At 51.9% G+C, this 27,991-nt stretch overlaps 2 protein-coding genes across 2 annotated transcripts in view; one reads left to right on the top strand and one right to left on the bottom strand.

Annotated features, from left to right (window-relative positions):
- The window catches only part of CACNB1 (calcium voltage-gated channel auxiliary subunit beta 1), a 79,078-nt gene extending 78,485 nt beyond the window's left edge, over positions 1-593 (top strand). Inside the window, exon 14 of the mRNA XM_079327580.1 lies at positions 580-593. The gene's annotated coding sequence lies outside the window, so the exon portion shown is untranslated. The remainder of the gene's footprint in view (positions 1-579) is intronic.
- Positions 37-27,735, bottom strand: LASP1 (LIM and SH3 protein 1). Its single transcript, XM_079327619.1, has 7 exons — positions 27,544-27,735; positions 19,116-19,210; positions 12,618-12,702; positions 9,484-9,591; positions 5,512-5,633; positions 1,742-1,868; positions 37-267 (listed from the first exon to the last, which is right to left on the bottom strand). Exons 1-7 carry the CDS (start codon positions 27,610-27,612, stop codon positions 94-96), a joined length of 780 nt encoding a protein of 259 aa, XP_079183745.1. The 5' UTR covers positions 27,613-27,735; the 3' UTR covers positions 37-93.
- Between the last annotated feature and the right edge of the window lie 256 nt (positions 27,736-27,991).

Below are 27,991 nucleotides of genomic sequence, written 5' to 3'. Positions count from 1 at the left end.
CGAAACCGGACACTTCGGAGCCACGGGGGGGGAAAAGGAGGGGACAGGGCGGGGCCAGGGGAGGGGACAGGGCGGGGACAGGTGGCCCCGGGCTCAGATGGCCTCCACGTAGTTGGCGGGCAGCATGCCCGTGTCGCCCGTGCGCTCCACCGTGCCGTACATCCAGCCGTCATCGATCTGCTGCACGTTGATGATCGTGTCCCCGTCCTGGAACGACACCTCGTCCTCGTCGGCCGCCGTGTAGTCATAGACGGCACGGAAACGCTTCTGGGGACAGGGACAGTGTCAGAGGGGGGACAGGGGGACAAACAGGGGGACAGGGACAGTGTCAGAGAGGGGACAGGGACAGTGTCAGAGGGGGGACAGGGGGACAAACAGGGGACAGGGGACAGTGTCAGAGAGGGGACAGGGACAGTGTTAGAGCCAGGGGAACAGGGGACAGCCAGGGGGCAGGGGACAGGGACAGTGTCAGAGATGGGGACAGGGGACAGGGACAGTGTCAGAGAGGGGGCAGGGGACAACCAGGGAGACAGGGGACAGCCAGGGGGACAGGGGACAGTGTCAGATCCATAGGGACAGGGGGACACAGGGACAGTGTCAGAGCCATGGGGACAGGGGACAGTGTCAGATCCATAGGGACAGGGGGACACAGGGACAGTGTCAGTGCCATGGGGACAGTGTCACAGCCATGGGGACACAGGGATAGGGGACAGTGTCACAGCCAGGGGACAGGGACAGTGTCACAGCCAGGGGGGACAGGGGAACAGGGACAGCGTCAGAAACGGGGACAGAGGACAGGCAACAGACAGGGGAGAGGGGGACAGGGACAGTGTCAGATATGGGGGCAGGGGACAGTGTCACAGCCAGGGGACATGGTCACAGCCAGGGGGACAGGGGACAGCCGGGGGACAGCCAGGGGACAGTGTCAGAGCCATGGGGACACAGGGACAGGGGACATTGTCACAGCCAGGGGAACACAAGGGTCACTGTCACAACCCCAGGGGTCACTGTCACAGCCCCAGGGGTCACAGGGGTCACTACCACAGCCATGGGTGTCACTGTCACTGTCCTTCCCCAGCACAGGGGGCTCCCAGCCCCTCCCCAGGGACTGGGCGGGTCCCCGTGCCAAACCCAAACACCCAACCCCACCCAGAGCCCTTCCTGGGGACCCCGGTGGGACTGGGGGCTGGGATGGACTGGGATGGACTGGGATGGGATGGACTCACCCCCTCCCCTCCCTGAGCCCTTCCTGGGGACCCTCAGTGAGAATGGGGGGGCTGGGCTGGACTGGGATAGACTGGGATGGGATGGACTCACCCCCTCCCCTCCCTGAGCCCTTCCTGGGGACCCCAGTGGGAGTGGGGGCTGGGATGGACTGGGATGGGATGGACTCACCCCCTCCCCTCCCTGAGCCCCTCCTAGGGATCCCCCGGGGTGGGAATGGGGGGCTGGACTGGGATGGGCTGGGATGGACTCATCCCCTCCCCTCCCAAAGCCATTCCTGAGGACCCTCAGTGAGAATGGGGGGCTGGGCTGGACTGGGATAGACTGGGCTGGACTGGACTCACCCCCTCCTCTCCCAGAGCCCCTCCTAGGGATCCCCTGGGGTGGGAATGGGGGGCTGGACTGGGATGGACTCACCCCCTCCCCTCCCAAAGCCATTCCTGAGGACCCTCAGTGAGAATGGGGGGCTGGGATAGACTGGGCTGGACTGGGATAGACTGGGCCAGACTGGACTCACCCCCCCTGCGGCCGGGGCGCTGCGCTGGCTCGAGGCCGGAGCCGCCGGCTCCTTGTAGCCGTAGGATTGGGATGGAGGCGGCTGCTGGAAAACTGTGAGACAGGAATGAGAAACTGGGATGGGGAAACTGGGAACTGGGATGGGGGAAACCGGGAACTGGGATGGGGGAAACCGGGAACTGGGATGGGGGAAACCGGGAACTGGGATGGGGGAAACCGGGAACTGGGATGGGGGAAACCGGGAACTGGGATGGGGAAACTGGGATGGGGAAACTGGGAACTGGGATGGGGGAAACCGGGAACTGGGATGGGGAAACTGGGAACTGGGATGGGGGAAACTGGGAACTGGGATGGGGGAAACCGGGAACTGGGATGGGGGAAACCGGGAACTGGGATGGGGGAAACCGGGAACTGGGATGGGGGAAACCGGGAACTGGGATGGGGAAACTGGGAACTGGGATGGGGAAACTGGGAACTGGGATGGGGAAACTGGGATGGGGAAACTGGGGACTGGGATGGGGGAAACCGGGAACTGGGATGGGGAAACTGGGAACTGGGATGGGGAAACTGGGAACTGGGATGGGGGAAACTGGGAACTGGGATGGGGAAACTGGGATGGGGGAAACTGGGAACTGGGATGGGGAAACTGGGAACTGGGATGGGGGAAACTGGGATGGGGAAACTGGGATGGGGGAAAGGAGAAACTGAACTGGGATGGGGGAAACCGGGAACTGGGATGGGGAAACTGGGAACTGGGATGGGGAAACCGGGAACTGGGATGGGGAAACTGGGATGGGGGAAACCGGGAACTGGGATGGGGGAAACTGGGAACTGGGATGGGGAAACTGGGAACTGGGATGGGGGAAACCGGGAACTGGGATGGGGGAAACCGGGAACTGGGATGGGGGAAACCGGGAACTGGGATGGGGAAACTGGAAAATGGGATGGGGAAACTGGGAACTGGGATGGGGGAAACTGGGAACTGGGATGGGGAAAACTGGGAACTGGGATGGGGGAAACCTGGGAACTGTGATGGGGAGAAACTGGGAACTGGGATGGGAGGGGAAACTGGGAACTGGGATGGGGAAACTGGGAAAACTGGGATGGGGAAAACGGGGGAACTGGATGGGAAACCGGGAACTGGGATGGGGGAAACTGGGACATGGGATGGGGGAAACCGGTAACTGGGATGGGGGAAACCGGGAACTGGGGATGGGGGGAAACTGGGAACTGGGGATGGGGGAAAACCGGGAACTGGGATGGGGAAACCGGGAACCTGGGATGGGGAAGGAACCGGGAACTTGGATGGGGAAACGGGAACTGGGATGGGGGAACTGGGATGGGGAAACTGGGAACTGGGATGGGGGAAACTGGGAACTGGGATGGGGGAAACTGGGAACTGGGATGGGGGAAACTGGGAACTGGGATGGGGGAAACGGGGAACGGGGATGGGGGGAAACCGGGAACTGGGATGGGGAAACTGGGAACTGGGATGGGGGAAACCGGGAACTGGGATGGGGAAACTGGGATGGGGAAACTGGGAACTGGGATGGGGAAACTGGGAACTGGGATGGGGGAAACCGGGAACTGGGATGGGGGAAACTGGGATGGGGAAACTGGGAACTGGGATGGGGGAAACTGGGAACTGGGATGGGGGAAACTGGGAACTGGGATGGGGGAAACTGGGAACTGGGATGGGGAAACTGGGAACTGGGATGGGGGAAACTGGGAACTGGGATGGGGGAAACTGGGAACTGGGATGGGGGAAACCGGGAACTGGGATGGGGAAACTGGGAACTGGGATGGGGGAAACCGGGAACTGGGATGGGGAAACTGGGAACCGGGAACTGGGATGGGGAAACCGGGATGGGGAAACTGGGAACTGGGATGGGGAAACCGGGAACTGGGATGGGGGAAACTGGGATGGGGAAACTGGGAACTGGGATGGGGGAAACGGGGAACTGGGATGGGGGAAACTGGGAACTGGGATGGGGGAACTGGGAACTGGGATGGGGAAACTGGGAACTGGGATGGGGAAACTGGGAACTGGGATGGGGGAAACCGGGAACTGGGATGGGGAAACTGGGAACTGGGAGGGGGAAACTGGGAACTGGGATGGGGGAAACCGGGAACTGGGATGGGGAAACCGGGAACTGGGATGGGGAAACCGGGAACTGGGATGGGGAAACCGGGATGGGGAAACTGGGAACTGGGATGGGGGAAACTGGGAACTGGGATGGGGAAACTGGAAAATGGGATGGGGGAAACTGGGAACTGGGATGGGGAAACTGGGAACTGGGATGGGGAAACTGGGAACTGGGATGGGGGAAACTGGGAACTGGGATGGGGGAAACTGGGAACTGGGAGGGGGAAACTGGGAACTGGGATGGGGGAAACCGGGAACTGGGATGGGGAAACTGGGAACTGGGATGGGGGAAACCGGGAACTGGGATGGGGAAACTGGGAACTGGGATGGGGAAACTGGGATGGGGAAACTGGGAACTGGGATGGGGAAACCGGGAACTGGGATGGGGGAAACTGGGATGGGGAAACTGGGAACTGGGATGGGGGAAACTGGGAACTGGGATGGGGGAAACTGGGAACTGGGATGGGGGAAACTGGGAACTGGGATGGGGGAAACTGGGAACTGGGATGGGGGAAACTGGGAACTGGGATGGGGGAAACTGGGAACTGGGATGGGGAAACCGGGAACTGGGATGGGGGAAACCGGGAACTGGGATGGGGGAAACCGGGAACTGGGATGGGGAAACCGGGGAACTGGGATGGGAAACTGGGATGGGGAACTGGGAACTGGGATGGGGGAAACTGGGAACTGGGATGGGGAAACTGGAAAATGGGATGGGGGAAACTGGGATGGGGGAAACTGGGAACTGGGATGGGGGAAACTGGGAACTGGGATGGGGGAAACCGGGAACTGGGATGGGGAAACTGGGATGGGGAAACTGGGAACTGGGATGGGGGAACTGGAAAATGGGATGGGGGAAACTGGGAACTGGGATGGGGGAAACTGGGAACTGGGATGGGGAAACCGGGAACTGGGATGGGGAAACCGGGAACTGGGATGGGGGAAAGGAGAAACTGAACTGGGATGGGAATGAGGGATCCAGGAACTGGGATGGGGGAAAGGAGGATCCATGGACTGAGATGGGGAGTGAAGAATGGATCCTGAACTGGGATTGTGGTGGATCCTGAACTGGGATTTGAGTGCATCCATGAAGTGTTATGTAGGTGGATCCACGAACTGGGATTTGGGTGACCCAAGCTGGGATCTGGGTGACCCAAACTGGGATTCAGATGATCCATGAACTGGGCTGTGCATGGATCCATGAACCAGCATTTGAAATGACCCCAAGCTGGGATCTGGGTGACCCAAACTCAGATTCAGATGATCCACGAACTGGGCTGTGCATGGATCCATGAACTGGGATTTGAAGTGACCCCAAACTGGGATTTGGGTGGATCCACAAACTGGGATCTGAATAATCCCAAAGTGGGATTTGGGTGGCCCCAAACTCAGATTTGGATGATCCATGAACTGGGCTGTGAATGGATCCATGAACTGGGCTGTGCATGGATCCATGAACTGGGATTTGAAGTGACCCCAAACTGGGATCTGGGTGGATCCATGAACTGGGATTTGAAATGACCTCAAGGTGGGATCTGGGTGACCCAGGGTGGGATCTGGGTGACCCCAAGGTGGGGTGTCTGTGCCAGGGGTGCTCACCTGTGCCCCCAGGCTGCCCCAGTTGCCCCAGTTGCCCCTCTGCCCTGCGCTGGCCGCCGCTCTCGGGGCAGTTCCTGCGCTCGGGCTCCGGCCCCTCGCTGGGCACGGGGCCCATCCTGCTCCTCTCAAACTCCTCATGGTACTTGATCTGCAGGGGGGACACAGGGGGACACTCAGGGGACACTCAGAGAAAGGGGGGGACACGCTCAGGGAAAGGGGGGACACGCTCAGGGAAAGGGGGGGACACTCTCAGGGAAAGGGGGGGACACTCAGGGAAAGGGGGGGACACTCTCAGGGAAAGGGGGGACACTCTCAGGGAAAGGGGGGGACACGCTCAGGGAAAGGGGGGGACACGCTCAGGGAAAGGTGGGGGACAGCTCAGAGCCCCCCTGGAGCAGCTTCTCCCCAAAAAAAAAAGGGTGGGATGAAGCCTCAGGGAGGGTGGGATTGGGAATTAGGGAGAATTAATTTGGAAAAAGGATTGGGGCTGCCTGGTGGAGTCACTGAAAGGGTTAAAAGCCTCCCCCCCAAAAAAGTGGATGTGGCACTTGGGGACAGGGCTGGGCTTGAGGCTTTTCCAGCCTGGAGGGTTCCAGGATCCTTCACTCATCCCAGCTCAGCTGTTTTTGGCATCCCAGCAAAAATCAGGGACAGCCCCTGGAACAGCCCCAGGAGCAGATTTGGGAACAGGGACAGCCCCTGGAACAGCCCCAGGACAGGTCTGGGATCAGGGAGAGCCTCAGGAACAGCCCCAGAATCAGGAACAGCCCCATTCCCTGCCCCAGGATGTGTTCAGACCACCCCCAGCCCCATTCCCTGCCCCAGGATGTGTTCAGACCACCCCCAGCCCCATCCCCTGCCCCAGAATATGCTCAGACCACCCCCAGCCCCATCCCCAGCCCCAGGATGTGCTCAGACCACCCCCAGCCCCATTCCCTGCCCCATTCCCTGCCCCAGGATATGCTCAGACCACCCCCAGCCCCATCCCCATCCCCAGGATGTGCTCAGACCACCCCCAGCCCCATCCCCTGCCCCAGGATATGCTCAGACCACCCCCAGCCCCATCCCCAGCCCCAGGATATGCTCAGACCACCCCCAGCCCCATTCCCAGCCCCAGGATGTGCTCAGACCACCCCCAGCCCCATTCCCAGCCCCAGGATGTGCCCAGCCCCACCCCCAGCCCCATCCCAGGGTCCCCCTGCCCCCAGACTGGGCTGTTCTGGGGCACAGCCCCCTGCCCTGCCCCCACTGCTGGCAGGCACAGGGCTGGAGCTGCTCCCTGTCTGTCTCTGTAAGTGGGTCAGGGCCAGCCCAGGCTGGCAGCCAGGCACTGGGAATGGCTGGGAATGGCTGGGAGAGGCTGGGGGGGGCTGGGCTCAGCTCTCTGCTGTCACTTCATGTCCCCAGACCCCCCCTAGCCCAGCCCCAAGCCCCACTCTGCCAGCTCAGAGCTGCCCCAGGGAAAATCCTGCAGCTCTGCTGTGTCCATCACATCCCAGGGGATGCTGAGAGCTGCAGGGAGAGAGAGCCAGGGAGTGAAAAATCCCTGCTGGGTGTGTGGGAGCTGCTGCTCACACCAGGGGCACTCCAAACCCTTCCCCAGCAGCTCCAGGACAGGAATCCTGGGGCTGGGAAAGCTGCAGCAGCTCAGAGGCCAAGAGGCTTCTGATGGAAAGGAGGGACAGAGCAGGAGGATCCAGCAGGATCCAGCAGGGTCCAGCCCTGCCCCTTCCCCAGGAACTTTCCTGCCTTTCCCCAGCAGCCCAAGGGGACTCAGCTCCCTGTGTGGGAGATTTGGGGCAGGGGGAGCTGTGCCTGCTGCTCTGCCCCAGCCAGACCTGGATCCCTGAGCACCTCTGAGCATCCCAGTCCATCCCTGAATATCCCTGAGCACCTCTGAGCATCCCTGAATATCCCTGAGCACCTCTGAGCATCCCAGTCCATTCCTGAATATCCCTGAGCATCCCTGAATATCCCTGAGCATCCCTGAATATCCCTGAGCACCTCTGAGCATCCCTGAATATCCCTGAGCATCTCTGAGCATCCCTGAATATCCCTGATCATCCCATCCCAGTCCAGTCCATCCCAGTCCATCCATATCCACCTCTATCCATCCCAGTCTATTCCTTCCATTCCCACACATCCCAGTCCATCCCAATCCATCCCAATCCATCCCAGCCCATCCCAGTCCATCCCATCCTTATCCAGCCCTGCATCACCCCAGGGATGATCCCTGCCCATCCCAGTCCATTCCCACACATCCCAGTCCATCCATGAATATCCCAAATCCCCCCAACATCTCCCAAATCCCACCAACCTCCCAAATCCAACATCTCCCAAATCCCCCCAATCCCCCAAATCCCCCCAGCATCTCCCAAATCCCACCAACCTCCCAAATCCCACCAACCTCCCAAATCCCCCCAATCCCCCAAATCCCCCCAATCCCCCAAATCCCCCCAGCATCTCCCAAATCCCACCAACCTCCCAAATCCCCCCAATCCCCCCAAATCCCCCAACATCTCCCAAATCCCACCAACCTCCCAAATCCAACATCTCCCAAATCCCCCCAATCCCCCAAATGCCCCCAACATCTCCCAAATCCCACCAACCTCCCAAATCCAACATCTCCCAAATCCCCCCAATCCCCCAAATCCCCCCAACATCTCCCAAATCCCCCCAACATCTCCCAAATCCCCCCAATCCCCCCAACATCTCCCAAATCCCACCAACCTCCCAAATCCCACCAACATCTCCCAAATCCCACCAACCTCCCAAATCCAACATCTCCCAAATCCCCCCAGCATCTCCCAAAACCCAGGGATTTATTCCAGGGATTTATTTATCATTATTCCCCTCAGAATTTTGGGAATTTGCACCCCAGGCTGTGTTTGTCACCTCCCCAGTGTCCCCTCAGTGTCCCCTCAGTGTCCTCTCAGTGTCACATCAGTGTCACCCATGTTGCTCTCCAAAATCCCCCCAATCTCCCAAATCCCAGGGATTTATTTATCATTTTTCCACCCAGAATTTTGGAAATTTGGACCCCAGGCTGTGTTTGTCACCTCCCCAGTGTCCCCTCAGTGTCCCCTCAGTGTCCCCTCAGTGTCCCCTCAGTGTCCCCTCAGTGTCACATCAGTGTCACATCAGTGTCACCCACGTTGCTCCCCCAAATCCCCCCAATCTCCCAAATCCCAGGGATTTATTTATCATTTTTCCACCCAGGATTTTGGGAATTTGGACCCCAGGCTGTGTTTGTGGTGACATTGCTGGGGAAGTGACAATGTCCCCTCAGTGTCACATCAGTGTGACCCACGTTGCTCCCCCAAATCCCCCCAATCTCCCAAATCCCAGGGATTTATTTATCATTTTTCCACCCAGGATTTTGGGAATTTGGACCCCAGGCTGTGTTTGTCACCTCCCCAGTGTCCCCTCAGTGTCCCCTCAGTGTCACCCACGTTGCTCCCCCAAATCCCCCCAACGTCCCAAATCCCCCCAACGTCCCAAACTCCCGGGATTTATTTATCATTTTTCCACTCAGAATTTTGGGAATTTGGACTCCAGGCTGTGTTTGTCACCTCCCCAGTGTCCCCTCAGTGTCCCCTCAGTGTCACATCAGTGTCCCCTCAGTGTCACCCACGTTGCTCCCCCAAATCCCCCCAATGTCCCAAATCCCCCCAACGTCCCAAATCCCACCAACCTCCCAAATCCCAGGGATTTATTTATCATTTTTCCACTCAGAATTTTGGGAATTTGCACCCCAGGCTGTGTTTGTCACCTCCCCAGTGTCCCATCAGTGTCCCCTCAGTGTCCCCTCAGTGTCCCATCAGTGTCCCCTCAGTGTCACCCACGTTGCTCTCCCAAATCCCCCCAATCTCCCAAATCCCAGGGATTTATTTATCATTATTCCACCCAGAATTTTGGGAATTTGGACCCCAGGCTGTGTTTGTCACCTCCCCAGTGTCCCCTCAGTGTCCCCTCAGTGTCCCCTCAGTGTCACCCACGTTGCTGATCTGATCCTGAGTTTTCCTGATCCTCTGCAGCTCGGGGGTGTCAGCCACCACGCTGAATCCTTTGCCCTTGTTCTTCTCAAATTCCTCCTTGTAACGGATCTGGGAGGGAAAAATGGGATGGGGAAAAATTAAAAATATGATGGGGTGAAGAATTAAAAAAAAAAAAGGGTTTGGGTGTTGTTTTAATTGGTAATGGGGTGAGGAAGAATGGAAAAAATGGGTTGGAATGGGATTTAAATGAAAATAAATAGGGGTTTGAGTAGTTTTAATAAAGGAGATTTGAACAGAATAAAAAAAAAAAAATTTGAACAGAGTTTTAACTAAAAATGGGATTTGAAGAGTTTTAAATAACAGGATTTGAACAGAATTTATATAAAAAACAAACTGGATTTGAAGAGTTTTAAAAAACAGGATTTGAACAGAATTTATATAAAAAACAAACTGGATTTGAAGAGTTTTAAAAAACAGGATTTGAACAGAATTTAAATGAAAAACAAATTGGACAGTTTTAAGTAAACATGTTTTAAGTAAACAGTTTTAAGTAAAAATGGGATTTGAGCAGAATTAAAAAAAAAATGTTTGAACACAGTTTTAACTAAAAATTGCATTTGAACAGTTTTAAAAAACAGGATTTGAACAATTAAAAAAAAAGGATTTGAGCACAGTTTTAACAACAAATGGGATTTGAACAGTTTTATAAAAACTGGATTTGAACAGAATTAAATAAAAATCCTGGATTTGAGCACAGTTTTAACCAAAATTGGGATTTGAACAGTTTTAATTCTGAACTGGATTTGGCTCAGGAGGGGCCACCAATCCCAGTTTGCCCAGTTAAAAAATTATGAGAATAATTTAATAATGATAAATTAATAATGAATAAATTAAAAAAATATCCCCATGATGAGAATAATTTAATAATGATAAATTAATAATGAATAAATTTAAAAAACCACCCCCATGATGAGAATAATTTAATAATGATAAATTAATAATGAATGAATTAAAAAAACACCCCCATGATGAGAATAATTTAATAAATAATGATAAATTAATAATGAATAAATGAAAAAACACCCATGATGAGAATAATTTAATAATGATAAATTAATAATGAATAAATTTAAAAAATATCCCCATGATGAGAATTTAATAATGATAAATTAATGATGAATAAATTAAAAAAAACACCCTCATGATGAGAATAATTTAATAAATAAGTAAAATAATAATTAATAAATTATTATAATTAATAAACAATAATATAAGTAAAAATAAAATAATAAAATAAATAAATATTTTAAATAATAAATTAATAATTAATTAATTTAGACCCCCACAATTAATTTTCCTGGGGGAGCTGCTCCCTCCACACCCTGAGTGGAGCCAGAAAAATCTTTCCCACATCCCAACCCCTGCCCTGGTGTCACCCAGGTGACAGTTTGGGGACAGGAGTGGCAGTGCCACCCCCCCAGAGGAAGGGCAGTGCCCAAATTCCAGGATTGGAAGCTGCAATTTGTCCCACCTGGGCTCAGAAAAAGCAGCCTGTGGCCACCAGGGTGGCACTTTGGGGACATTTTTGGGATATTGTGGTGCAGCAGCTTCCTGTGAGTGGGAGGGGACACAGAGAGGGGACACAGAGAGGGGACAGAGTGACAGGGAAGGGCTGCTGGCCCTGCAGGTGCCCAGGGTCACATCCCTGTCACTGTCACCCTGTCCCTGTCACTGTCACCCTGTCCCTGTCACTGTCACCCTGTCCCTGTCCCCCCATTCTTGTCACTGTCCAAGATCCTGTCCCTGTCACCCATCCTTGCAGTTCTTTGTCACCCCATCCCTGTCACCCCTGTCCCTGCAGGTGCCCAGTGTCCCATTTCTGTCACTGCCCAGGACCCTGTCATTGTCACCCTGTCCCTGTCACTATCCAAGACCCTGTCCCTGTCACCCTGTCCCTGTTCAGGACCCTGTCCCTGTCACCTTGTCCTTGCAGGTGCCCAGTGTCTCATCCATGTCACCCCATCCCTGTCCCTGTCACCCATCCCTGTCACCCCATTCTTGCATCTCCTCAACCCTGTCACCCTGTCCCTGCAGGTGCCCAGTGTCCCATCCCTGTCACTGTCCAGGAGCCTGTCACTGTCACCCTGACCTTGTCACCCCATTCTTGTCACTGTCCAGGACCCTGTCCCTGTCACCCTGTCCCTGCAGGTGCCCAGTGTCCCATCCCTGTCACTGTCCAGGACCTGCACAGCTCAGTTCCCCCCCCCCAGAAAAACCAGCAACCCCCCCCAGGCCGCTCCTCATCCCCACAAATGTTTGTTTCTGTCCCAGGGGCTCACCTGGTGTGTCTCGGGGCTCACCTGGCTCAGGTGTGGCTCAGGGGTTTGGGTTTTGGGGCTCACCTGGCTCTGGTGTGTCTTGGGTGTGTCTCAGGTGTGTCTTGGGTGTGTCTCAGGGCTCACCTGTCTCAGGTGTGTCTCGGGTGTGTCTTGGGTGTGTCTCAGGGCTCACCTGTCTCAGGTGTGTCTCAGGTGTGTCTCGGGTGTGTCTCAGGGCTCACCTGTCTCAGGTGTGTCTCAGGTGTGTCTGGCTGTGTCTCAGGTGTGTCTCAGGTGTGTCTCAGGTGTGTCTCAGGTGTGTCTCAGGTGTGTCTCAGGTGTGTCTGGCTGTGTCTCAGGGCTCACCTGTCTCAGGTGTGTCTCGGGTGTGTCTTGGGTGTGTCTCAGGGCTCACCTGTCTCAGGTGTGTCTCAGGTGTGTCTCGGGTGTGTCTCGGGGCTCACCTGTCTCAGGTGTGTCTCGGGTGTGTCTTGGGTGTGTCTCAGGGCTCACCTGTCTCAGGTGTGTCTCGGGTGTGTCTCAGGGGCTCACCTGGCTCAGGTGTGGCTCAGGGGTTTGGGTTTTGGGGCTCACCTGGCTCAGGTGTGTCCCAGGGGTTTGGGGGCTCACCTGGCTCAGGTGTGTCTCAGGGGTTTGGGTTTTGGGGCTCACCTGGCTCAGGTGTGTCCCAGGGGTTTGGGGGCTCACCTGGCTCAGGGGTTTGGGTTTTGGGGCTCACCTGGCTCAGGTGTGTCTCAGGGGTTCTGGGGCTCACCTGGCTCAGCTCAGGTGTGTCCCAGGGGTTTTGGGGCTCACCTGGCTCTGGAGCTCGCTCTGCTGTTTCAGCCGCAGGTTCTCGGGCGTGTCTGCCACCATGGTGAAGGATTGCTTGGGGTAGTGTCTGCAGGGGGACAGTTAGTGACACTGAGTGACACTGTCCCTGAGTGCCACCATCCCCTAGTGCCACTGGCACTGTCCCTGAGTGCCACTGTCCCCATTAGTGACACTGCCACTGTTAGTGACACTGCCACTGTCCCCATGAGTGCCACCATCCCTTAGTGCCACTGTGTCCATGAGTGCCACCATCCCTTAGTGCCACTGTCCTCATGAGTGCCACTGGCACTGTCCCCATGACTGCCACCATCCCTTAGTGCCACTGTGTCCCTGAGTGCCACTGGCACTGTCCCCATGAGTGCCACTGTCCCTTAGTGCCACTGTGTCCATGAGTGCCACTGGCACTGTCCCTGAGTGCCACTGTCCCCATTAGTGACACTGCCACTGTTAGTGACACTGGCACTGTCCCCATGACTGCCACCATCCCTTAGTGCCACTGTGCCCATGAATGCCACTGTGTCCATGAGTGCCACCATCCCTTAGTGCCACTGTCCCCATGAGTGCCACTGGCACTGTCCCTTAGTGCCACTGTCCCCATTAGTGACACTGTCCCTGAGTGCCACTGGCACTGTCCCCATGAGTGCCACTGTCCCTTAGTGCCACTGTGCCCATGAGTGCCACTGTCCCTTAGTGCCACTGGCACTGTCCCCATGACTGCCACCATCCCTTAGTGCCACTGTGTCCCTGAGTGCCACTGGCACTGTGCCCATTAGTGCCATTGGGACTGCCCCTGAGTGCCACCATCCCTTAGTGCCACTGTCACTGTCCCTTAGTGCCACTGCCACAGTCCCTCTTAGTGCCACTATCCCACAGTGCCACTGCCACTGTCCCCATGAGTGCCACTGTCCCCATTTTGGGAGATCCCAGAGCATTCCCAGCTTTGTGAGGAGAGCCAAGAGCCAGCCCAAACCATCCTGGGTCTCTGGGAATCCCAGATCAGAAATTCCCTCTGGGAATCCCAGAGCATTCCCAGCCCAAATTATCCTGGGATTTTGGGAGAATTCCCAGAGCATTCCCAGCCCAAACCATCCTGGGACTCTGGGAGATCCCAGAGCAGAAACTCCCTCTGGAAATCCCAGAGCATTCCCAGCTCAAACCATCCTGGGATTTTGGGAGAATTCCCAGAGCATTCCCAGCCCAAACCATCCTGGGATTTTGGGAGAATTCCCAGAGCATTCCCAGCTCAAACCATCCTGGATTTTGGGAGAATTCCCCCAGGGAATCCCAGAGCATTCCCCATCACCTCTGCCCGGGGTTTTTACAAACCCTGAGGGTTTTCCCTGTGGATTTCCCGATATTCCCGATGTGAACATCCCCCAGGGCAGGGCAGAGGCTCCTTTTGGAGCTGGAGCATCCCCACCCTGCCAGCCTGGACCATTGCCATGGCAACAGCATCCCAGCCCTGCCCCGGGCACTGCTAACACCGGGAACAGCAGGGAAAGGCAGGAATCCATCCCTGGGAAAGGCAGAACTGGACATCAGGGGTTTGGAAATGCAGAAATCCATCCCTGAGAAGTTCAGGAAAAGTGAAAATCAGGGTTGGGTAATGCAGAAATCCATCCCTGAGAAGCTCAGAACTGGAAAACGGTTGGGAAATGCAGGAATTCATCCCTGGAAAATAGGGTTGGGAAATGCAGAAATCCCTAAGGAGTTCAGTTCAGGAGAAATGGAAATCAGGATTGGGAAATGCTGAAATCCATCCCTGAGGAGTTCAGGAAAAGTGGGAAAAACAGAAATTCATCCCTGGAAAACATGGTTGGGAAACAAATCCATCCCTGGGGAGCTCAGGAAAAGTGAAAATCAGGATTGGGAAATGCAGGAATTCATCCCTGGAAAACAGGGCTGGGAAATAGAAATTCATCCCTGGAAAATGCAGGAATCCATTCCTGAGGAGCTCAGGAAAAGTGAAAATCAGGGTTGAGAAATGCTGAAATCCATCCCTAGGGAGTTCAGGAAAAGTGGAAATCAGGATTGGGAAATGCAGAAATCCATCCCTGAGGAGTTCAGGAAAAGTGGAAATCAGGGTTGGGAAACAGAAAAATCCAACCCTGGAAATCAGGGTTGGGAAATAGAAATCCATCCCTGGGAAAAGCAGAAATCCATCCCTGAGGAATTCAAGAGAACTGGAAATCAGGGCTGGGAAATGCAGAAATCCCTAAGGAGTTCAGTTCAGGAGAAATGGAAATAAGGTTTGGGAAATGGTGAAATCCATCCCTGGGGAGCTCAGGAAAAGTGGAAATCAGGGTTGGAAAATGCAGAAATCCATCCCTGGGGAGTTCAGGAAAACTGGGAAAATCAGGGCTGGGAAACACCAAAATCCTCCCTGGAAAACAAAAAAATCCATCCCTGGGAAACAGGGTTGGGAAACAGAAATCCATCCCTGGGGAGCTCAGGAAAAGTGGAAAACAGTGGGAGGAGGAAATTAAAAATAACCTGGAAAACAACCTGGAAAACTCCAGCCCAGGGGTGGAGCTGGGATTGGGAATAATCTGGATTTTTGGGGAAATCCCACAAGGATTTGAGGCAGGTTCTGCTCAGCCCTGAGTTCACTGAGGGATCTGCACTGGGTGTGGGATGAATTTGGGATTGGGAACAGATTCTGCCCCAGATCCTGGGGAAAAGGGGCTTTAAATTTTCCAGAATCAATGGGATCTTTCCAGAATTAATGGGATTTTTTTCCCCAGAATCAATGGATTTTTTCCCCACAATCAATGGGATTTCTTCCCCCACAATCAATGGGATTTCTTCCCCACAATCAATGGGATTTCTTCCCCCACAATCAATGGGATTTCTCCCCCACAATCAATGGGATTTTCCCCCACAATCAATGGGATTTTTCCCAGAATCAATGGGATTTTTTCCCCACAATCAATTGGATTTTTCCCCACAATCAATTGGATTTTTCCCCACAATCAATTGGATTTCTCCCCCACAATCAATTGGATTTCTCCCCCACAATCAATGGGATTTCTTCCCCACAATCAATGGGATTTCTTCCCCACAATCAATGGGATTTCTTCCCCACAATCAATGGGATTTCTTCCCCACAATCAATGGGATTTCTTCCCCACAATCAATGGGATTTTTTCCCCACAATCAATGGGATTTTTCCCCACAATCAATGGGATTTCTTCCCCACAATCAATTGGATTTTTCCCCACAATCAATGGGATTTCTTCCCCACAATCAATGGGATTTCTTCCCCCACAATCAATGGGATTTCTTCCCCACAATCAATGGGATTTCTTCCCCACAATCAATGGGATTTCTCCCCCACAATCAATGGGATTTCTTCCCCCACAATCAATGGGATTTCTTCCCCACAATCAATGGGATTTCTTCCCCCACAATCAATGGGATTTCTTCCCCACAATCAATGGGATTTCTTCCCCCACAATCAATGGGATTTTTCCCCACAATCAATGGGATTTTTTCCCCCACAATCAATGGGATTTTTCCCCACAATCAATGGGATTTTTCCCCACAATCAATGGGATTTTTCCCCACAATCAATGGGATTTCTTCCCCACAATCAATGGGATTTCTTCCCCACAATCAATGGGATTTCTTCCCCACAATCAATGGGATTTTCCCCCACAATCAATGGGATTTTCCCCCACAATCAATGGGATTTTTCCCCCACAATCAATGGGATTTCTTCCCCACAATCAATGGGATTTCTTCCCCACAATCAATGGGATTTCTTCCCCACAATCAATGGGATTTCTTCCCCACAATCAATGGGATTTCTTCCCCACAATCAATGGGATTTCTTCCCCACAATCAATGGGATTTCTTCCCCACAATCAATGGGATTTCTTCCCCACAATCAATGGGATTTCTTCCCCACAATCAATGGGATTTCTCCCCACAATCAATGGGATTTCTTCCCCACAATCAATGGGATTTCTCCCCCACAATCAATGGGATTTCTTCCCCACAATCAATGGGATTTTTCCCCACAATCAATGGGATTTCTTCCCCACAATCAATGGGATTTCTTCCCCACAATCAATGGGATTTCTTCCCCACAATCAATGGGATTTCTTCCCCACAATCAATGGGATTTCTTCCCCACAATCAATGGGATTTCTTCCCCACAATCAATGGGATTTCTTCCCCACAATCAATGGGATCTGAGGTACAATTCCCTCCTGGGGCTGCCCCAGCTCCTGCTGATCCCATTTTCCCCAGGAAAAACTGGGAGGAACTGGGAAAAACACACCCCCCACAGCAGTCAGGGCTGAAAATCCCAGAAAATCCCATAAAATCCCAGGAGCTTTTGTGGTGCTGCTAAATCAGGTCAGGGGAATCTCCTCCTGTCTGGCTCCAGCATTAGCATGGCAATTGTGGGGTGGATAAAAGTTCAATCCATCCCATCCCTGCCCTAAAAAAAACAACATTTCACCCAAAAACCTCCTGATCCCAAACAGCAAAAAAAAAAAATAAATTACAGGGAAATATCAGAGTGGAAATGGGCAAATAACTCCCAAAATCATAATAAAATGGTCAAAAAAACTCCAAAAAATCACAGTAAAAAATGGTCAAAATATCTGCATTAATCAGGATGGTGGTTTTTGATTTTTGGGGGTGCTGATTTTGCTGTTGCTGCTGCAGGGGAAGTGGGATAAAAATGGGAAATTCCTGACATTCCAAGGAGCCTTTGATGCTGCTGCTGCTTTAACCCTTCATTCCCCAGGCTCTGAAATTGCCCCAACTCTTTGTTCTTCCCATTCCCCTCATTTTATGGGAAATGGGAGCAGCTGGAAAATTGGGATTTTGTGAGAAAAGTGAAACTTCCCAGGTGATTTGGGATCTCAGGAGTGTCTTGGGGGAAGCAGAAATTAATTCCAGTGAGGTGGAATTTTGGGAGGAGCCCAAAATTTGTTTGGGATGGAGAGGAGGAACAGCTCTGAGAAGGGGCTGGAAAAGCAATAATTAAAAAAAGTTTATCCTGGCAGGGAAAAGCTGCTTTTCCAAATTTGCCCCAGCACAGGATCCTCTCTGTTCAAACCGTGGCCTCCTGCCAAATTCCTGAGTTTTTCTTTTTGGGAGAGCAGGAGGAAAAGGGTTGGGCTTCCTCCGGCCAAAAATCCAGGAGGAATTTTGGGGCTGAGCCAAAAATCCAGGAGGAGTTTTGGGGGCTGATCCAGGAGGAGTTTTGGGGGCTGAGCCAAAATCCAGGAGGAGTTTTGGGGGCTGATCCAGGAGGAATTTTGGGGGCTGAGCCAAAAATCCAGGAGGAATTTTGGGGGCTGATCCAGGAGGAGTTTTGGGGGCTGATCCAGGAGGAGTTTTGGGGGCTGATCCAGGAGGAGTTTTGGGGGCTAAACCAAAAATCCAGGAGGAATTTTGGAGGCTGAGCAAAAAATCCAGGAGGAATTTTGGGGGCTGAGCCAAAATCCAGGAGGAGTTTTAGGGGCTGAGCCAAAAATCCAGGAGGAGTTTTGGGGGCTGAGCAAAAATCCAGGAGTTTTGGGGGCTGAGCCAAAAATCCAGGAGGAGTTTTGGGGGCTGAGCAAAAATCCAGGAGGAGTTTTGGGGGCTGAGCCAGGAGGAGTTTTGGGGGCTGATCCAGGAGGAGTTTTAGGGTCTGCTGGTGGGAATTTCTTGGGGACAGGTGGGATGGGATGGGACAGTCCCCACCCCATTCCCTGTGCCCTCCTTGGCTCCAGTTTGGCACTGGGAGGGACTGGGAGGGACATTCAGGGCTGGGCTGGACTCTTGGCTTGAGCACTTTGGACTAAAAGTGGAAAAAAGGGAAAATCCAGGGAATTCTGAGACTTCCATCAATGGAAGCACCAGTATTAACTGGGAGTATAATCTTGGTTTAACACCAGAATAAACCAGTTTAAAACCAGCATTAACTGGGATTTAACCCTGGTTTATAACCAGAATTAACCAGTTTAGTACCAGCATTAACTGGGACATAACCCTGGTTTAACACATCAACTTTAACTAGTTTAATACCAGAATTAACTGGGATTTAACCACAGTCTAACACCAGTGTTAACCAGTTTAGCACCAGTATTAACTGGGATTTAACCCTGGTCTAACACCAATGTTAACTAGTTTAATACCAGAATTAATGGATTTAACCCTGGTTTAACACCCCACTGTTAACTAGTTTAATATCCCAAAAATGCCCCCAAAAAATCCCAAAAATCCTCCCCAAAAAATCTCTCCCCAAAAATCCCAAAAGTCCCCCAAAATATCCCCAAAATCCCCCCAAAAAAATCCCAAAAATCGCCCCAAAAATATCCCCCCAAAAAATAAAAAAAATCCCCCCAAAATATCCCAAAATACCCCCCAAAAATCCCAAATTTCCCCAAAAAAAACCCCCAAAATATCCCTAAAACCCCCCAAAAAATCCCAAAAATCCCCCAAAAAATCCCAAAATCCCAAAAACCCCAAACTCACGCATTGCAATAGGGTTTCTTCTCGTAGCCCTTGTAGTTTTTCATGTTCAGGGTCATCTTGCAGGTCTCACAGTGGAAACAGGATTTGTGCCAGAACTGCAGGGAAAAGGGACAGCTGTCAGTCCCAGGGATCCCAAAATCCTAAAATTCCTACCAGGGATCCCAAAATCCTGATGGAAATCCCAAAATTTCCTAAAATTCCCAGCAGGGAATCACAAACTCCAGAGGGAAATCCTAAAATTCCCAGCAGGGATCAGAAAAATCCTAAAATTCCTGCCAGGGATTCCCAAATCCCAAAATTCCCACCAGGGTCTCAAAATCCTGCTGGAAATCCTAAAATTCCTTTCAGGGAATCACAAAATTCTAAAATTCCCACCCAGGATACCAAAATCCTGCTGGAAATCCTAAAATTCCCAGCAGGGATCAGAAAAATCCTGAAATTCCCAGCAGGGATCACAAAAATCCTGATGGAAATCCTAAAATTCCCAGCAGGGATCAGAAAAATCCTGAAATTCCCAGCAGGGAATCCCAAAATTCTGCTGGAAATCCCAAAATTTCCTAAAATTCCCAGCAGGGATTATAAAATCCTGATGGAAATCCTAAAATTCCCATCAGGGATCCCAAAATTCTAAAATTCCCACCAGGGATCCCAAAATTTCACTGGAACCTCAAAATTCCCACCCAGGATCCCAAAATCCTGATGGAAACCCTAAAATTCCCTCCAGGGATCCCAAAATTCTGTAATTCCCACCAGGGTTCCTCAAAAATCCTAAAATTCCCAGTAGGGATCAGAAAAATCCTGAGGGAAATCCTCAAATTCCTGCCAAGGAATCCAAAAAATCAAAAATAGTACAAAAATTGGAGTAAAAATGGTCAAAAAGCCCTTTAAAAATTGCAATGAAATGGTCAAAACCGCTCCAAAAAATTTGAATAAAAATAGTCAAAAAAACCATCCAAAAATTGGAATAAATGTGGTTAAAAAAATGTACAAAAATGGCAATAAAAATGGTCAAAAAACTTCCAAAAATTTGCAATAAAAATGGTCAAAAATCTTCCAAAAATCACTCTAAAAATTGCCAAAAAAGTGAAAAAAAAAAAAATCACAATTAAAAAATAAAAAAAATCCAAATTTCATTTCCCATGGGGATTGGAGGGGTCTGTGGGAATTTTCTGGAGATTTTTGTGGGCAGGGAAAAAAATCCTGGAGTTTCACAGCCCTAAGGGGAAAAATCAACTCCCAAATCACCCCAAAAAAATCAACCCAATCACCCCAAAAAACCCAATTAGCAGCTCCAAGCACTAATTAGAGTTCAGCTAAATGACACCCAAGCCTTTAACTTGGCTGGGATTTCCACTTTAAAATTTTTATTAATTTGATTTTTCTCTCTAAGCAAATCCTGGAGCAGATCCTGGAGCCTTGGGGTGACCCCTCAGCTCCCCAAAAACTCTGTCAAAAACTCAATTAGCACTAATTAGAGTTCAGGTAATTGACACCCAAGGTCTTTAATACTCAACCATCCCCAGGATTTCCATTTTAAATTTTTTATGAATTTGATTTTCCTTTCCAAGCAAATCCTGGAGCCTTGGGGTAACCCCTCAGCCCCCAAAAAACCCCAAAAATTCAGCCCAAAAACCCAATTAGCAGCTCCAAGCACTAATTAGAGCTCAGCTAAATGACACCCAAGGTCTTTAACACTCAACCATCGCTGGGATTTCCACTTTAAAATGTTGATGAAGTTGAATTTTTATAAATTTGATTCTCCTCTCTAAGCCCAGCCTGGAGCAGATTCTGGAACTCTGGGGTGACCTCTCAGCCCCCAAACCACCCCAAAAATTCAGCCCAAAAACCCAATTAGCAGCTCCAGGCATTAATTAGAGTTAAGGGAAACGACACCCAAGGTCTTTAATAATCAACCATTGCTGGGATTTGCCCTTTAAAATGTTCATGAAATTGATTCCTCTCTCCAAGCACAGCCTGCAGCAGATTCTGCAACTCTGGGGTGACCTCTCAGCCCCCAAACCACCCCAAAAATTCAGCCCAATCACCCCAAAAACCCAATTAGCAGCTCCAAGCACTAATTAGAGCTCAGCTAAATGACACCCAAGGTTTTTAAACCCTCAACCATCACCAGGATTTGCCCTTTAAATCGCTGCCAGGGCTGATTCTCCTCCCCAAACCCGGTGCCACCTCCCCAGTGTCACCTCCCCCAGTGTCACCTCCCCCAGTGTCACCTCCCCCAGTGTCACCTCCCCCAGTGTCACCTCCCCCAGTGTCACAGACACTGCCCATGGCTCTGGGGATGTGACTCAGCCCTGCCAAGGACACTTTTCCTCCTTCCAGTCGCTCCCAGCAATGGGTTTGTTCCACCTCCCTGTTCCCAGCTGTTCCTGCAGCCTCGGGGGTTTTGTTGTTTCATCCATTCCCAAAGTGGTTTTGCCCCTTTGTCGGTTTTTGGGGTGTGGAAGGAGGGATGAGCAGGTGAATTGGAGTTTTTGGGGTTTCTGGGAGTGGCAGAGGTGCAGGGGTGAGCTGAGCAGATTGCAGAGGCTTTTCTCAGGGAATTGCTCAGGATCTCAGGAGGATCTGGCACAGGCAGCTGCAGGTCCAGCAGGGAAAGAACCCAAATCCCAAAACCAGGAACAGCAGATCCCTTTAATGCAGCAGGGAAAGAACCCCAGTCCCAAAACCAGGAACAGCAGATGCCTTTAATCCAGCAGGGAAAGAACCCCAGTCCCAAATTCCAGCAGGGAAAGAACCCCAGTCCCAAATCCCAGAAGGGAAAGAACCCCAACCCCAAATCCCAGCAGGGAAACAACCCTAGTCCCATAACCAGGAACAGCAGATCCCTTTAATCCAGCAGGGAAAGAACCCCAGTCCCAAATCCCAGAAGGGAAAGAACCCCAGTCCCAAACCCAGGAAGAACAGATCCCTTTAATGCAGCAGGGAAACAACCCCAGTCCCAAATCCCAGCAGGGAAAGAACCCCAACCCCAAAACCAGGAAGAGCAGATCCCTTTAATCCAGCAGGGAAAGAACCCCAACCCCAAATCCCAGCAGGGAAACAACCCCAACCCCAAATCCCTGTAGGGAAACAACCCCAGTCCCAAAACCAGGAACAGCAGATGCCTTTAATGCAGCAGGGAAAGAACCCCAGTCCCAAAACCAGGAATAGCAGATCCCTTTAATCCAGCAGGGAAAGAACCCCAGTCCCAAACCCAGGAATAGGAGATTCCCAAGACCCAGGAAGGGAAGAAACCCAATCCCAAATCCAGGAACACCAAATCCCTGGCACCCCCAGCAGGCTCTGCCCCCATCTCAGCCCATTCCCAGCAGGAATCACTGAGCAGGGCCATTCCAGCCCCAAAAATGTCCCCAAAACCCCAGCAGGGATCCCATAAAACACTTTTCCCACTCTGGAGCAGGGCTGGACACAGGGGAGCTGAGTTATTTCTGCATCCTGCTCCTGGAGAAGGAGGACAGATTCCAAAAGGGGTTTCAGAGGAGCAGCAACGCCCTGAGATTCCCAATTCAGAGCCTGGAGGTGATCCCAAATCCCAGCAGGGTTTCTGAGTGTGAACACACATTTTGGGAATTCTTCTGAGCAATAGAACCTCACTGGAAAAATCATGGATTTGAAGGAAAATAGCTCTAAAGTTCTGCAGGTTATCCAGGTGAGGGGGTCAGAGATAATCCATGGTGGAAATAAAAATGTTTTGGATTTATAATCATGGAATGGTTTGGGATGGATCTGAAATCCCATCCAGTGCCACCCAAGAGTGGGCAGGGACATTTTCCACTGTCCCAGGTGCTCCAAGACTGGTCTGGGGCATTTCCAGGGATCCAGGGTGGACACAGCTGCTCTGGATCCCAGCAGGCAAAGCAAAAAATTCCACAGCTGGAACAAAAAAATACAAACTCCACACCTGGAGCACAAAAAACCCAACCAATCCCACACCTGGAGCACCAAAAAAAATACAAACTCCACATCTGGAGCACCAAAAAAACAACCAACTCCACACCTGGAGCACCAAAAAGAACAAACCCCACACCTGGAGCACCAAAAAATACAACCAACTCCACACCTGGAGCATCAAATGAAAAACAAACCCCACATCTGGAGCACAAAAAAAAAATACAAACTCCACACCTGGAGCACGAAAAAAACCACAAACCCCACACCTGGAGCACCAAAAAAAAACCCCCCAAAAAAACCCCACAAACTTCACACCACCTGGAGCACCAAAAAACCCACAAATTCCACACCTGGAGCACCAAAAAAAATACAAACCCCACACCTGGAGCATCAAAAAAAACAAACCCCACACCTAGAGATGCCAGGATCTGAGCCCAGCCCAGGGTAAGCCCAGCCCAGGGTAAGCCCAGCCCAGCCCAGGGTAAGCCCAGCCCAGCCCAGGGTGTCACTTCCCCAGCGGAAACCCGTGGGGGAAGGGACAGCAATGTCCCCAAAGCCACTTGGGGCACGTCAGGCTGTCCCTGCTCTGGGTGAAACAGGGAGGATCCCACAAATCCCAAAGGGAAGGAGGTTCCCATAAAACCCCAAAGGGAAGGAGGTTCCCATAAAACCCCCAAAGGGAAGGAGGTTCCCATAAAACCCCCAAAGGGAAGGAGGTTCCCATGAACCCCCAAAGGGAAGGAGGTTCCCATAAAACCCCAAAGGGAACGAGGTTCCCATAAAACCCCAAAGGGAACGAGGTTCCCATAAAACCCCCAAAGGGAACGAGGTTCCCATAAAACCCCAAAGGGAACGAGGTTCCCATAAAACCCCCAAAGGGAACGAGGTTCCCATAAAACCCCCAAAGGGAAGGAGGTTCCCATAAAACCCCCAAAGGGAAGGAGGTTCCCATAAAACCCCCAAAGGGAAGGAGGTTCCCATAAAACCCCAAAGGAAGGTGGATTTTCCCTCCCTGCAGCACAGCCCCTCTGCCCTTTGGACTCTGCCCGGGACAGGCTGGGAAAAGCAGGGATAGGGGAATTCCAGGGGTCAGGAAAAACAGGGATAGGGGAATTCCAGGAGTTGGGAAAAACAGGGACAGGGGAGCTCTGAGGGTCAGGAAAAGCAGGGATAGGGGAATTCCAGGAGTTGGGAAAAAACAGGGACAGGGGAGCTCTGAGGGTCAGGAAAAGCAAGGATAGTAAAATTCCAGGCATTGGGAAAAGTAGGGATAGGGGCAAGGACCAGGAGAAGCAGGGACAGGGACACTCCAAGGGCTGGGACAATAAGGGACAGGGAGCTCCAAGAATTGGGAAAAACAGGGACAGGGGTACACCAAGGACCAGGAAAAGCAGGGACACTCCAAAAAACAGGAAAAGCAGGGACAGGGACATCCCAAAGACCAGGAGAAGCAGGGACAGGAAGCTCCAGGGGTTGGGAAAAGCAGGGATAGGAACATTCCAAAGGTTGAGAAAAGCAGGGACAGGGGCAAGGACCAGGAAAAGCAGGGACAGGGACACACCAAAGACCAGGAAAAGCAGGGACAGGGATATTCCAAGGACCAGGAAAAGCAGGGACAGGGACACCCCAAAGACCAGGACAAGCAAGGACAATCAGAGACAGGGACACTCCAAGGGTTGAGACAATGAGGGACAGGAACATTCCAAGGACCAGGAGAAGCAGGGACAGGGACAATCAGGGACAGGGACACTCCAAAGGCTGGGACAGTGGGGATAAACCCATTCCAGGGACTGGGACAGTTCGGGATATGAGACAGGGACAGTTCGGGGATAAACCCATTCCAGGGACAGGGACAGTCAGGGATATGGGACAGGGACAGTTTGGGACAGCCCATTCCAGGGACAGGGACAGTTTGGGGACAGCCCTTTCCAGGGACAGGGACAGTTTGGGATATGGGACAGGGACAGTTTGGGGACAGCCCATTCCAGAGACAGGGACAGTTTGGGGACAGCCCATTCCAGGGACAGTTTGGGGACAGCCCATTCCAGGGACAGGGACAGTTTGGGGACAGCCCATTCCAGGGACAGGGACAGTTTGGGGACAGCCGTTTCCTGCTCCGGGGTCGGGGCGCGCAGCCGGGCCGGCCCTGCCCGGGTTAGGAGGAGGAAGTGAGAGAAGAGCCGAGGGACAAGATGGTGACTGCAGGGTCCTGCTGCTGCCACGGCCGCTTCACCGTGCCCGGGAACAGCCCCCAAACCCGGCACCCCAAAACCCGGCACCCCAAAAAACCCGGGACCCCAAAACCCAGCACCCCAAAAAACCCGGGACCCCAAAACCCGGGACCCCAAAACCCTGAGATCCCCAAACCCCTGGGACCCCCCTTCCCTCCCGATCACCTCCAACCCCGACACTCCCCTTCCCTTCCAGATATCCACAATCCCAAACCTTTCCCCTTTCCAAATATCCACAATCCTAAACCTTCCCCTTTCCAAATATCCACAATCCTAAACCCTTTCCCCTTCCAGATATCCACAATCCCTTTTCCCTTCCAGATATCCACAATCCCATATTCCTTCCTTTCCAATATCCACAGTCCTAAACACTTCCCCCTTCCAAATATCCTCAATCCCAAACTCTTTCCTTTCCAAATATCCACAATCCTAAACACTTCCCCCTTCCAAATATCCACAATCCCAAACTCTTTCCTTTCCAAATATCCACAACCCTAAACACTTCCCCCTTCCAAATATCCTCAATCCCAAACTCTTTCCTTTCCAAATATCCACAACCCTAAACACTTCCCCCTTCCAAATATCCACAATCCCAAACTCTTTCCTTTCCAAATATCCACAACCCTAAACACTTCCCCCTTCCAAATATCCACAACCCTAAACACTTCCCCCTTCCAAATATCCACAATCCCAAACTCTTTCTTTTCCAGATATCCATAATCCTAAACTCCTCCTTTTCCAAATATCCACAATCCTGAACTCCTCCAGATATCCACAAAACCCAAACTCCTTTTCCCTTCCAAATATCCACAATCCCAAACTCTTTCCTTTCCAAGTATCCATAATCCTAAACTCCTTCTTTTCCAAATATCCACAACCCCCAAACATTCACAATCCCAAACTCTTTTCCTTTCCAAGCACCCACAGCTCCAGCACTCCTTTTCCCTTCCAAATATCCCAAACCCCTTCCAAATTATCCACAATCCCAAACCCCTTTCCCTTCCAAATATCCCAAATCCCAAACCCTTCCCCCTTTTTCATCCCAATCCCCCCTTTCCCATCCAAATATCCCAAACCCCTTCCAAATTATCCACAATCCCAAACCCCTTTCCCTTCCAAATATCCCAAATCCCAAACCCTTCCCTCTCTTTCATCCCAATCCCCCAACCCCTTTTTCCTCCTAATAGGGAGCAGCTCCTGGAGCTTTTAGGGCACGGAGTCACTTCCCCCCCAAAAAAATCCCAGAGCTCAGGGGTGAGAGTTCATCTCCCAGCCATTCCCAGCCTCAGGAAGAAGCATCATCCCTTAAAAATGCGAGCAACAGGGTCTGCTGGAGCTCAGGAATGCCGCTGGAGAGCGGGGCGTTCTTCCCAGTTACTTTTTTTAGTCCCTAAACTGGTTGTCCCAGAAGCCTGGGAGAGGAGGGGGGAGGGAAAGGAAAGTGAATCCCATGGGAATGGAGAGGCAGCATCACCCTCCCCACCTCTGGTTTGGTTTGGAGGGGAAAAAAAACTCCTAAAAAAATATATATATATACTCCGGGTTAAGGGAGGAGCATAAGGATGGGATTTTTTTGGAATGGGGAAGTATCAGTTGGGATGGAAAATTTAAAATGAAAAACTACAAAAAAAAAAAAAAATTAAAAAAAGAAAAGGGGAAAGAAAAAAAAAAAAAAAGGGGGAAAAGCTCGATAATGGAAACCAGATGAGGTTGGCGGCTCCAGGGAAGCGTTAACTGTTGCTTTCCTTGGGCCTCCACACGGATGTGCTGCCTTTGAATCGGCGATATTCGAATAAATAAAAATATTTGCAATGCGAAGAAGAGCTGGGGATGTAAAAAATCTCCATTTGCATCCCCTCCCTGGGGCTCCGTGCGGGACCCTCGGGACTCCGGGGACCCCCAGGATATGGGGGGGGAGGGGGCAGCGTGGAAATCCCCCCTGGAAAAGGGGGAAATGGGAAATGGGGGTGGGGGGGACACCCAGATTTCCTTGGGGTCCCACCAGGAGGGGATTGAGCGTGGAAATACCCGCGGGAAAAGCGGGATGTGGAGTGGGAAAGGTGGAAATAACCCCGGGAATAGGATGGGGGGGGGAGGGAGAGCCATAAGGAAGTGAAAAAGGGGGGGGCTGGAATCCTGTCGGAGACCACCAAAACCTGGAGATTGAGTGGAAAATTGGGGTGAGGAGTGAAACCATCCAACCCAGAGGCAATCCTACGGGGGGAAAAAAAAAAAAAAAAAAAAAAATCCAAATTCTTATCCCGCTCCCCACGTGCGGGACTCACCTTGTCCAAGCAGTTCACCTTCTCCGTGGGGTACACGATCTTCCCGCAGCGCGCACAGTTGGGGTTCATGGCCCAAAATTCGAGTGGAGAGGGGGATAAAAAAAATAAAAAAAATAATAATAATAAAAAAAAAAATCACTCCCGCCCTCTCCCCCTCCTCCTCCGCCTTCTTCTTCCACTGAGCCGCCGCCCGCGATGTCGCGACTTTAAATAGTCGGGAAGGGGAAGGGGGGGGGGGGGGAGGAAAGTGGGAGGAGCGCGCACCCACGCGTGCGCGCGCGCGCGGAAGGAGAAGAACGCCCGCCTCTGGGGGGCGCAGCGCCGGGCTGGAACAACCCAAAAAAAAAAGGCTAAAACGGCATAAAAACATTAAAAAAATCGACGTGGCGGGCGCGGCGGGATTCGAACCTGTGACCTTGAGGGTGGCGGTGGGTGTAGGGGGGATTCC

This window comes from Erithacus rubecula (assembly GCF_903797595.1).
Source record: "Erithacus rubecula genome assembly, chromosome: 27".
NCBI lineage: Eukaryota > Metazoa > Chordata > Aves > Passeriformes > Muscicapidae > Erithacus > Erithacus rubecula.
This window is presented reverse-complemented; position numbering and strand designations above follow the sequence as displayed.

Excerpts from the sequence above, each read along its gene's own strand:
- LASP1 (XM_079327619.1), bottom strand. The coding sequence starts at position 27,612 with ATGAACCCCAACTGTGCGCGCTGCGGGAAGATCGTGTACCCCACGGAG. Across the intron at positions 19,211-27,543 it reads AGGTGAACTGCTTGGACAAG|TTCTGGCACAAATCCTGTTT; the intron begins GTGAGTCCCGCA and ends TTTTCCCTGCAG. Across the intron at positions 268-1,741 it reads GCGCCCCGGCCGCAGGGGGG|AAGCGTTTCCGTGCCGTCTA; the intron begins GTGAGTCCAGTC and ends CCCTGTCCCCAG.